The sequence below is a fragment of the Emys orbicularis genome, chromosome 6 (genome assembly GCF_028017835.1).
Source record: "Emys orbicularis isolate rEmyOrb1 chromosome 6, rEmyOrb1.hap1, whole genome shotgun sequence".
NCBI classification, from domain to species: Eukaryota; Metazoa; Chordata; order Testudines; family Emydidae; genus Emys; species Emys orbicularis.
In genome coordinates, this window is record NC_088688.1 from 13713607 (window position 1) to 13726119 (window position 12513).

The following is a 12513-nucleotide window of genomic DNA, read 5'->3' on the forward strand; positions in this document are numbered from 1 at the left end:
TGTCTGTGGCCCAATTAATATTTAACTATTTAATTTAAAGAACAGCTTCTACAAGAGAGACTGAGGGGGACCCACACCAGACTATCCTAGAGTCCAATGGTTATGGCACTCACCTGAGAGTTGAGAGGTGGGAAACTCCTGGCCAAATCCTGTCTCCTCAGCAGCCAGGTGCGGGAATTGACCCAGGATCTCCCACATCCTGGGTGAGTACTGGACTAGAGGTTCTAATGGAGCCCCCATGCATTGTGTGTAGAATTAGATATGCTCAGAGCACACCTACCAGCTCAGGCCCTGCAGGTGAGATGGAGCAACACCTGTCTTCCCCTGGCTTGAGAACTGCATCGGGGCTAAGGCATGAGATAGATGCCTCAGAGCTGGCCTGAAGCAGCAGTGTGCATGCCCAGAGGCAGAAACTTAGGCACCTACAGGACCTTTTACAGCAAAAATGTAGGAACCGAGTGAGTTTAGGCACCCACAGGGTTAGGTAGTAGCTGAGTGGGGCTTTGGGGGATCGCAGCAGTGCCTAAATCTGGACTTTTGGCACCCAAATCTGGGCTTTAGGCACCCAAGTCCCTTTGAGGATCTGGTCCTTTGAGTCCAAATCCCTCTCAACTCTGCCTATAGAATGTACCAGACTGCCAATTAGAGACAGCACTGAAGAACCCAGCAATGGCTTTGGAAAATCAGAAACTTGGTCAACATTGCCATCAACATCAGGAGGAAACAGTGGAATTAAATGATCAGGTGCAAGACATCACTGAAAATATGAATTATTAAAAAAACCCTAAGTTTGGGAAGTCTTTAAAGATCATGTGCACCCTAGCATTATATCCATTTCCTTCTCTTTCCTGGCATTTGTAGCATGCTGTCCCTGGGAAAACCCAAATCCTGGACACGTACCACATGCATGACGGGTGAACCCCTTCATAGATACCATCAGGCCAGAGTACTGACTAAGCCAAAATAATGCTTTCGGGCTAGTACTGGTAGCATTGCTTCTGCCTCACACAATGAATCTCTTAATACTTGCAATGGCAGTAATTAGAAATATGAAGAGTTAGTTGCCAAAATACATTCCTTTTTAACAAGTTCACCTTTTAGCTTTTGCTGAGGTGTGTGCCGAGCTTTTCTTTCCTGATCAAGCTTGCTGCATAGGGAATCTGCAACGACACGGAGACAAAGCCATTGCGGTGAGCCAAGAATTTGATAATAAGGTGTCAAAGCCAGATCCTTCAATGCGATGGAATCCTTGGAAGTTAATTTATTTTGCCTCGCTGTAATATTTTAGGACAAGATGGTTTGAAATAAAGCAAGATCTTTAAGCAGTTGGTACAAATGTGAAGCAGAGACAAAATAAAAACAACACACCAGGTCTTACAAACCGATGTAGTATATAAGTTCTGAGAGGGTTTTTTTAAAAAACAACAACAACAACGTATAGCAGTAATCTAGAAAAATCAACCAACCAACCTAGCAGCAAAAATCAGCTCTGTGTAATAAAGTGGGCAGAAGTATTTACCTCTGTACAATTAGAACAAACAAAAGTAAGAATCTCATTCTCTACTCATTTATATCAGCATAGCCCGTTGGACTTTATAAGTTTCTCCTTTATTCACACCACTAAGAGGCCCTACAGTGGAATCAGTAACTAATGAAAAATGGAAGGAGAACATAGAAAAAGAGATACATACATGAGAAAATATTGCAGCTGGGAATGATTTATGCAGTAGGCTATAGAATACAGCAAAACTCTGCCACACCCAACATTTCTTCATGTTTGGGAATCCAAACTACTAGAGATTTACCATTTTTTGACACTGACTTAAATGTTCGGAAGTGCCTTCATCATGACTGCAAAATGTACCGTGTGGGGACACAAACAGGTAATTGCACGAGTGACCTGCTTTTGCTTTCAGTTACACCAGCGTAAATCAGAAGAAACTTCAAATAAACCAGTGTAAGCGAGATAGATCAGTCAGGCCTAAAGCCTGAAGTTGCACGAGCAAAAAGGGCTGACTAACTGTGCAAATGTATGAAAGAGGTCAATGAGCCACTTTGCATATGCAACTGCATATACGACACAAGAAGACAGGGATTTGCACTCACATACATACATTTTGTAGGCTTAACTTAAGAAATTATTTTTGAAAATCAACCCCTCTCAGTTGTCCCAAATTGTATTATTTTAAAGTCCTGTTCTGGTTTTCATTACACTGAACCCCACAGCATGCAAGAGTATCTGTATTATACTCAGGGTATCAGTGTATTTGTGTAAGTTACCATACCTCAGTGTTATCCATCATCGAATGTGCTGGGTAACCATATATGGGAGTAAATGAGAGACCTGCTAAGTCCCATGAAAAAGGCTAAATAAAAGAGCTTCTACAACTCAAGAGTTAACCCTGGAAACTTCATGAAAGTGGCCTGACACTACAAGAAGGTGCCCAAGAGCTACAACAATGAGATGTCAGAGAGATGCCTTCTTAGCTCTAGTCCCTCAAGAAGTATTCCCCTCCCACTCAGGTGCAAACAGCACGAGAGGCGAGTGCACACGGACAAAAGGGGAGAAAGAAAACCAGAAAGAGGTGGCCTAAAAAGTTCATGATTTTTAAAGCTCAGCTGTTTAAATGGCTAGTCCTGCCTCCCTTTCCCTTCAGAGCAGGAGAGGCCTGCTGCCAGAGCCTGGATCACAGTAGAGAGCTCTCCCTTGTGGAATCTGCTCCTTCCAATGGCCCTGCACTATTTGAACCTAGTGATTTCCAGCATATAGTGTAAGGCTTCCCCTGTTTACACAGGCTGGTAAATTAGCAATCTTTCAGGACAGGGATTATATACATATATTTTACTGGGTTACTCATTTGGGTGACTCACAGTCAAGGCTGTTAAACTGAATGTGAGACGCCCAAACACTAATACAATCAGTGTTTTACAAATAGTTTCACTGTGGTGTTCTCACCAGAAGGTGTAGAAATCTTGGCCACACACGCAATTGTCAGCAAACAACATCCACTTGGATGGCTGGCACGAATGCAGGAGATCTGCCAAGGTTTTATAGACCACACAAGTATAACAGGTTCATATTGTCACAAGTTAACTGTTCTTAAATAATTTCTCTGATATATTTGGCATGACAGGCTTTTTCTCCACATGTGTAGGTCTGTCCATTTTACCTTTAAAAATATGGAGCTGTAGGCCAGGAGGGAAATTCCCATTTTGTTCCAGAAGTTCAGCTATAAGGCAGTACCAAATCTTCTTCTGCGTTCCTCTCTGGAAGATTCTATTTCAAGCCTCCACAGCGGCAGTGGAACTAGCAGAGTTTAATGCTCTTCTCTGACAATAGGGTCCCCCCTTTTTATGCTTTTGTGGTGATGATCACGATAGAGATAACCAGAAGAGCAGGAATGATCCTCAAATAGACATGAAGATCCAGTGTGTTCCTTATATCCTACGTCACAAGAATGTGCGCTGGTATCAGCAATAGTAAAGGAGTTTCTGTGCACCATCCACTGAAGGTGGCTCCATCATTGTGTGGTAATCCTACGTGAAATACACGTGGTTCACTGTACTGACTTGAAATCGTTACCTGTGCGGTTGAAAGTTGGAATCTCCATTTGTCCAGTGCCCTTGTTTTAACTCTGTATCAGAATAATCTGCTTAGTCAAACTGCTCCAGGTGGGTAGACACACAAAATTAGTCAGAATCTGGTTTAGCCAACACAACCAGCCTACCACAAAGACTATCCATAAAGGGAAAGAGACAGATGTGTAGTTTAACACACACATCAAAAGTTGCTTCTAAGAGCCAGACTTTCAAAACATAGCCTGTATTTATGCATGTGATATATTTGCATAAAACCAGGTATCCAAGCCAAAAAAGCATGCATTCAGAAACCTCCATTTAGCATGTGCCAACTGGAGCATAAATTCAATGCAAATGGGTTTGCACTGGAAGGGTATGATTCTCTAGTGTCTTCCACCTTGTGCAATCATTTAACAACTATGGAGAGTGAGTATCAAGCTCTTCCATTGTGACTGGGTAGTAACGTACACGGATATTAGTATAAATTGATTGTACAAAGTGCAAAAAAGTGACAATCAGGTATGGTGCATGTATATTCTCTCATATGTATAAGTAATAGAGCACAAAAATTGCATGCATAAGTGATTTTGTGCACATGCAGAAGCAGTGGCTAGTTTCAGGCCCCTTTGGAAAGCTGGCTTTAGATACATAGGACAACCATTTTTCAGTCAATTAAAATAGTGCCGATGACCCTATTACAAAGTTACCTAAAATGAAAGCTATTCGGTTTATCCCTCTTTATTTTTACTTTTTGCAACCACTGACTCCACAATGACATCCTTTTACAGTCTGGATTTACCAAACCTTGGGAAAGGAGCACTGTTCCATCTTATTAACATAGCACATTCAGGGACACAGGTACAGGTTTAGTATTTTAAAAAGTAGCCATTGGCAACCAAAGGACTAGATAAAATGGCACCTGATTACCCAGCAGAGCAGCTTGCTGTATGTATTCAGAGTCATATATGCTGACGTCCGTAACAAAAGGAAGTTTTACTGCTTTATACCCCAGCAGAGCCAAACCAACTCTGGGGGAGAGAGTTGGATTCTATTCCAGCTCATTCACCAGAGTTGTTAATTAAGCAACTGTGGGACTAAGTTCTGCTCTCGTTTATACTTGTCTCTCTGCAAAAAGAGGTCAAATGAATGCAGAATTTGAAGACAACAGGGCTGCACAGTGTCACCAAACACTGAATTTGGCCTGCAGTATCTCCATTACTGGTGATAATGAATGAGATGGAGCGAACCAAGCTTGCAGAACTGGCAGGTATGTCTGGGGAGGGAAGGGAAACATCTTTTCATTTGTAAAGTGAGAAAATCTGACTTGGATATCAGCAAGAAACAACAATGAGGCCCCACAAAGCTACTTTTTACATAGTTAGCTGAGTATCAATGGACATAAGTACCAGCTGAGGACAGGGCTGGGCTCAAGGAATCCAGAGCCACTCCGTAAGACTGATTTCTGCCTCTAATATCCTTGCCAAGGTCAATATATTCTAAAAACTTTAGGCAAAGAAACAAACTGGTAATGCCATTGACACACTGACTTGCATTGCTACTCGCAGCCAAATTCTGAATGGCAGACAGGCAGGCAGGTCCTAATCTGACTCATTCACATACAACTAGATACACTCTCACACATATACTGAACATCGTGATCATAAAAAGGGGCCTATCCTTCATACAACATAAATTGTGAGCTCTTTAATTTTAGTGCAACTCCATTGGTGGGTTGTTTTTTTAAATTACAGTAGCACATTAAGGACCCAATGAGGAGTGTGGTCTCCTGCCCTCAAAAATCAAATTGTTTGGCAGAATTTTATTTTCTGGTGGCTCATGATCATTTAAAAACCTGCATGAATGGCAGGACTGAGAGGTAGACATCAATTCTGCAGTCAAATAGTTGCTGGATTACTTGGTTCTTCAAAGAGGCCAGAAATGGAGATAGCTCCAAAATGCAGCACATCCAAACTTTGAGGAAATTCCAGTTGGATCAAATTATGGATCTGAACTTTGTGACCAGCCCAAAGTTGAGCAAACAGAGAGAGGGGGATTTGCCAGAGTCCCTTTAAAATAAAAACCAAATAGAAAGTGAGGTCACTGTTTGAATGGTTTACTTTCCTAGCTTTTCTAAAAGCACTGCTGCATTACACTATAGAGTGTAGAAGGGTCTATTAGTTACCCTCTGGAGAGCTGAATTATAATCATATGATAACAAAAGAGTAACCTTTTCTGTTGCCCTGAACAGACTAAAACGTCACCTCTGATCTGTTCCACACACGGGAAGGCAGTATGAAAGGTGTTCGCCTCACCTGCAGGATGTATTTGACAGACAAAATATCCAAGGATATACAGGAACATACTAGACGTTGATCAGAAACCATTGTGAAAAACATGACCGAGTCAAATCAAAACAAAAATGGAAGCATTTGATGAAAACCACTGTGCTCTCTCCATCTTTGGAACACAGAATGTTGCCTATTGTTTATTGCTGCCCAGGCTTTTTCCATCTGGTGCACAGATAAATATGCAACTGCTCAGGAGAACATATTAGCGGATTTGTTGGACCTGGAGTCTCAAGCAGGTGCTCAGAGAGTAGCTGATTAGATTTTTGAAGTCTGGAGATGCTCATCAGTTTGGTCAAGTTGGACCAAAATCAGACCTATCATAAGCCACATCTCAACTGGGGCTGCACCCATTTACACTAGATCTGAATTTACCCCACCCTTCTAGCAGGAGATTTTCATTCTCATGGGCCATTAGGTAAAGTGTGGTGACCATTCTGGCTGAAACCATTGTATTTTATTTCAAGCATGTATTCTTTCTCCAAACATAATTACTATACTTTGTCAGTTTTCGGCGATGGCAGTTTTTGGATGTTTTAAAATCCAGTTTCTCATTAGAGGCGATGATTAGTTTCTTCTCAGCAGAAGGAGCGAACAGATTGGAACATTTCCCACTAGCTATAATGCACACAGTGAATGAACCTGTTGTTGATCAACTCTTTTCTCGTCGACAGTTGCTGTAGCTCACATTGGGGTCAAACTGCTGCAAAAAAAACCCCACACTGGGCCAAATTCTGCAGTCAGTTACCCCCACCAAAGTCAATACCCTTTGCAGAGGGTGTAGCTGAGCGCTGAATTTGGCCCATGATTTTTCCAGAAATTAGTAATTTTGCTCCTGCCTGTCAGGAAGTCATAAAATAATCTTTACAAGTCCATAGTGGAAAAAACGTTACAATTAAATGTATTGATTGAACATTATTTTAATTGAAGTTTTTAATGGAGAACTTTAAAACTATGAAGTGTCCTGGCTGCCATAAAGTGCAGTAATCACATGGAAACAGCAGAGGGCACTTCAAGACTAAATATATGGCTTCAAGATACCTGTCACTCCAGTTCATCCAATGTTGTTGGTTTAGCAATTTATTATCCATCAAGTGTTCTGCATTGCAATTTCACAATGTAATTCAAGAACTGTGACAAAAGAATGTGCATTCAACGTAAGTATTAGCTGCACATGAGGCACTAGCTTCAAATCCTGTTTCCACATTAACAATCAAGACACAATTGTCATTTACATTAGAAAGTCTTGGGAGTAATTGGCATCTGAAAATTAGATTCATCTCCTTGACAACAACTTTCCCAAAAATGATGCTTCAGGCTAAACTTTCTCATGCTTAGTCTCAGCCCAATGGTGATTTTTTTTGTCCCCAAAATGCTGTTTTTGCACTTGAATAACTCAAATTCAACTTATTTTTAAAATTTTAAATGAACACTGGCTTAGTCAGCAATGATCAGACCTGAACAACTTTGGTTTAGAACAGTGGTTCTCAACCAGGGGTACATATACCCCTGGGGGATGCAGAGGTCTTCCATGGGGTACATCAACTCATCTAGATATTTGCCTATTTTTACAACAAGCTACAGAAAAAGCACTAGGAAAGTCAGTACAAACGAAAATTTTATAGAGACAATGACTTGTTCATACTGCTCTATATAATATACACTGAAATGTAAGCACAATATTTATATTGCAATTGATTTATAATTACATGGTAGAAATTAGAAAGCAAGCAACTTTTCAGTAATAGTGTGCTGAGACATTTTTGTATTTTTAGGTTTCATTTTTTAAGCAAGTCGTTTTTAAGCGAGGTGAAACTTGGGGGTACGCAAGACAAATCAGACTCCTTCCAGTTGAGAGCCACTGGTTTAGAATGAGCAAAGTTAGAAGTGTCTGAAAATCATACAGTGCATGCACGGTATGAACTGTTCTTAATATCATGAGGTGAGGAGCTAAAGACATATCCATGCTCTTCCGGAGTTCTGCCCATTGAAATAAACATGCACAGATAATATATTCACATTACATGACCCTATACACATGAGAACATTCATATAAAACTTGTTCAGTGTGTTTACGTGACTCTTACATTAAATGAATGCAGTTGGTCAAATTCTGCAGTCAGTCACACAGTGTAAATTTGGACTAACTCCTATGAAGTTAGTAAAAATACTCCAGTTACACTCCAGTGAAAATATAATCAGAATTTGGCCTGTGTGTTTATTTGAATAGGCAACAAATAGTTCTCCTCTATATTCTTCTTGTTTCAATATAAAAGGAAATTCAGTGCAGACAACTAAATTAATGCAATGCTATCACTGGATGCACAACAAAAAAAATCAAGAAATTCAAATTATGATTCCCAAAGTACCCATAACGTACATATATTTTAAACCAAATTAATTTATTATGTAAATCCCCTGAAGTTAATGGAGTTATACCATGAATATATTTGGCCCATAAAGATTAAAACCACATATAACAATACAAAATACACTCATATGCAAATGGCTTACAGTTCCTGTAGGAAGCTTAACTTCAAATGTACTGACTGTGTGTTTAAATTCTCAATCAAAATATTAATGAAGATTTTTGCACTGAATTTAAAGAAATCATCAGCTATTTACTGCATTATTTTATGCTAATTCTTTAAATACAAAGGGCCATATTCTGGCCTTAATTGTACTGATGCAGCCTTGCTGATATCAATGGGGCTGCACAGATGTGATCAGAAATTGGCCTAAAAAGTTATTCTTCTTCTCCCAATACTCTGACAAAATTAAACAATAATGGAACTTAGGCAGTCCCAGTGAATGGAGAAGAGACCCCTAGTTTTTTGACACAGGACTTAAAAATACAGGTTAGAGCTTGTCACTGTAAATACATGCATGAAGTGCTATGTAGCCATTTATTAAACAACTACTAGTATATTTCTAGCAGGCATTGGGAAACGAAGATGGTATAAATTGCCATGATCACATTTCTATTCCTGATCACGAAAACAATAAAACACCAAGCCTTGTGATTTTTGCATTTGCTGTAAATTAAGGAAATTTTCCTAGTTGATTGGATGGAGAAGAAAATCTGGGAGAACTAGTTTAGAATATAACTTCAGAACTCTGATTCCTCAAAACCTATGAGCATTACAGAGGTGCAACTATATGTTGTCGAGGCAAAGCTGTTGTGAACCCATCTAAGTGACTACTATACAGGGAGGCAAAATGCAGCTTTAAATTGTTATCCCGGTTTCTGATTTTACTAAAGAGATTTCAGAAAAAAAAATGTGTTTGACCCACCACGAGGTTTGGAGGTTATGCTATTTAGCTGCATATCAATGACCATAGTAGTCTGCTGCAAGTGCAGACAAAACAAGAGGATCCCGGGGGATGGGAGGGGAGAGAGCTAATTGGGCCCTGTAGTGGGGCAGTCACCCCGCTCCGGCTCAGCAAGGGTTAAAAGCCAACCCTTGGAGAGGGCTGGGGCTGAGACACAATCGGAAAAGGCGGAGAGGCAGCCAATCAGGGCCAGGCTGGGCCCTATAAAAGGGCTGCAGGGCCAGAAGACAGTGAGTCTCTTTCTAGCTGTGGAGAGAGAAGGACCTGGCTGCCTGGGAGCTCAGGGTACAGGGAATGGAGCAGGGCTGGGGAAAGACAAGAGGAGCTGGGGAGCTCCAGCCTGGCAAATCCCCAGGCTGTGGACCTTGCTAAAGGCCAAAGCAGGTATTGGGGTTGCAGATGTGCAGCCTGGGGTTAGGCAGAGGCAGCTGGTCTGACCACCTTGCCAATGATGAGTGGCCTTTACAGACTGCAGTTTGCCCCAGTGAGAGGGGGCTAGATGACGACTGGCAGTAGCCAGTGAGGCAAGGCGGGGATAGAGGGGTGGGGGTTCCCCTGGGAGGGGAGACCCCGAGAGTGGGGGTACTGCTGGGGCAGAACTCCGAGGTAAAGGGGCATTGGGGTCTGGGAGGGACACGGGGCCTGAGGCAGGTGGGACACCAGCCAGCAGAGGGCGCTCCAGAACTGGAGTTGAGCTAATTCCCAGGATGACCAGCAGGAGCCCCTGCACTGGTGACTCTTCGACACTGCTACAGGCCCCAATTCTGCAAACGCTTACACATTTGCTTAAATTTTACTCCAAAGAGTGGTCCCATTCAACTGAATGGAACTACTCAAGTCTTAAAGTTAAAAGCACTTGTTTAAGCATTTGCCAGATTGGGACATTGATCTCCAGCTACTGCTACTAAATTATATACAGGTCTGACAAATGTTCCTGCCTGACTTCAATGGAAGTCTCGTGGCATAGACCAGTCTCGTGGCAAAGACCAGTGTATTAGCTTACTGTTCATTAGACTGGTGTAGGTAAGTCCTCAGTTTCACTGAAGATGTACATCTCTCTGTTGAGTCAACCCATGGAAAGTAGTTCCTATTTAGCTGAACCTTGCAGACACACCTCTAAGTAACCTTGCTGACTGTATCTCTAAGTAAATCTCCTGGTAATTAGACTTCAAACCAACGGAGAGAACTGCACACTCAAGCCTGACTATGCAGAAGTTAATATGGGCTCAGTAATAGTACACTTGTATTGCTTAAACAAAATTTGAGGAATATATTTATCAATGTAAATAAGAGAGTACAGGGATAGTTCCTAACATTTCCTGTAGAGAAGGACAACTTACAATTTGTAACTGCTGCACCATTTCTTCTCTGTATGCCAGCTCCCGTTTCATCTGATCTTGAAAATTATCTATGTGGGTTGGGGGGGAAAAAAAAAAAGAAAAGAAAAGAGTGGAGGTGCATGAATTAAAACCATCAACCTGTACCACAGAATTTGTAGAAATAAAGTCAAACCACCACTGAAGAATTTGTTAAACGCGGCACAGTCCTTTGTCCAAAAATTATCTGCCTCCAGTGATGGGCAGTCTTGTCAGAAGGTTCCTATCTGGGATAGAACAAGGGGGTGACTCCAGAAATGTTCTGGATGGATCAAGTTTAGTTGTTTCACCAAAGACTGAGTTTTCAAATGCTGGCAGCTAAGTTTAAGTGCTCAGTGTGGCGATTTAGTGTGCGGCAAGCTGAGGTGTGAATCTATTGCGCATTAGCCTGCTGTAGCACACTCTGACTTACTAAGACCACTACAGAACATTTAGTGCATGGCAGCTGGGTCCACTTAGTGCATGGCAGGTGTGACAGACCCAGACCAGTGGGGTACAGGAGTCTGGTAGAGGGCAAATATACTGGTCACTGGATGAGTAGTTTTCTGTTCCCTGAGTGACCAGAGAAGGGGCTGCACTAGAGTAATCAGGAACCTGCTAGAACCAGTTAAGGCAGGCAGGCTAATTAGGACACCTGGAGCCAATTAAGAAGAAGCTGCTAGAATCAATTAAGGCAGGCTAATCAGGGCACATGGGTTTTAAAAGGAGCTCACTTCAGTTTGTGGCGAGAGTGTGAGGAGCTGGGAGCAAGAGGTGCAAGGAGCTGAGAGGGTGAGGGTGTGGGTGTGCTGCTGGAGGACTGAGGAGCACAAGTGTTATCAGACACCAGGAGGAAGATCCTGTGGTGAGAATAAGGAAGGTGTTTGGAGGAGGCCATGGGGAAATAGCCCAGGGAGTTGTAGCTGTCATGCAGCTGTTACGTGAGGCACTATAGACAGCTGCAGTCCACAGGGCCCTGGGCTGGAACCTGGAGTAGAGGGCGGGCCCGGGTTCCCCCCAAACCTCCCAATTGACCTGGACTGTGGGTTCTTCCAGAGGGGAAGGTCTCTGGGCTGTTCCGCAACCCACATGGTGAATCTCTGAGGCAAGAAAATCCGCCAATAAGCGCAGGACCAACCAAGATAGAGGAGGAACTTTGTCACACAGGTTAGTGCTATAGATTCACGCCCCAGGTTGTCATGCTCTAAATCACTGTACAGATAAGCCTTGAATCTTTATAAAGCAGGGCTGGAGACTGAAACCCCAAGCAGAAGACTCAGGAAACACAAGGAACTCTATAAAATACAGTAACTGGAAGGGAGAGATCTTTGAGGAGACAGAACATGTCTTAGACAGCTGGGTTACAGTGCAAGCTGGCTTTCCTCTATTTGATTCTAAGGGTACGTCTATACCCAGCCGCTAGTTCGGCGGCTGGCAATCGAACTTCTGGGTTCGACTTATCGCGTCTTGTCTGGACGCGATAAGTCGAACCCGGAAGTGCTCGCCGTCGACTGCGGTACTCCTGCTCGGCGACAGGAGTACCGCGGAGTCGACGGGGGAGCCTGCCTGCCGCGTGTGGACCGAGGTAAGATCGAACTAAGGTACTTCGAACTTCAGCTACGTTATTCACGTAGCTGAAGTTGCGTACCTTAGTTCGATTTGGGGGGTTAGTGTAGACCAAGCCTAAGATAAAGCAACAGCCTTTGGTTTCTTTCTTGACAACCATTTCACACTAAAGGTCTTGGAGGAAAAGCTCAGTAGGATAAAAGATTATTTTTTTTTGTTGGACTACGTGTCCCACTAATTTATAAGGGTGGAAAATGAGATTCTAGCTTGGACAAATACAATCTAAAATAAAGATCTTTACGAGAAGGGAAATACTTAGAAAGCAACAACATTGA

The 12513-nt window shown here is 42.3% G+C and overlaps 1 protein-coding gene across 1 annotated transcript in view; it reads right to left on the bottom strand.

Annotated features, from left to right (window-relative positions):
• Window positions 1-1097: 1097 nt before the first annotated feature.
• SKOR2 (SKI family transcriptional corepressor 2) overlaps window positions 1098-12513 on the bottom strand; it is a 32672-nt gene continuing 21256 nt past the window's right edge. Inside the window, exons 6-7 of the mRNA XM_065406619.1 lie at window positions 10598-10665; window positions 1098-1160 (exon numbers count right to left, since the gene is read on the bottom strand). Coding sequence (XP_065262691.1) covers window positions 1098-1160; window positions 10598-10665 — 131 coding nt within the window. The remainder of the gene's footprint in view (window positions 1161-10597; window positions 10666-12513) is intronic.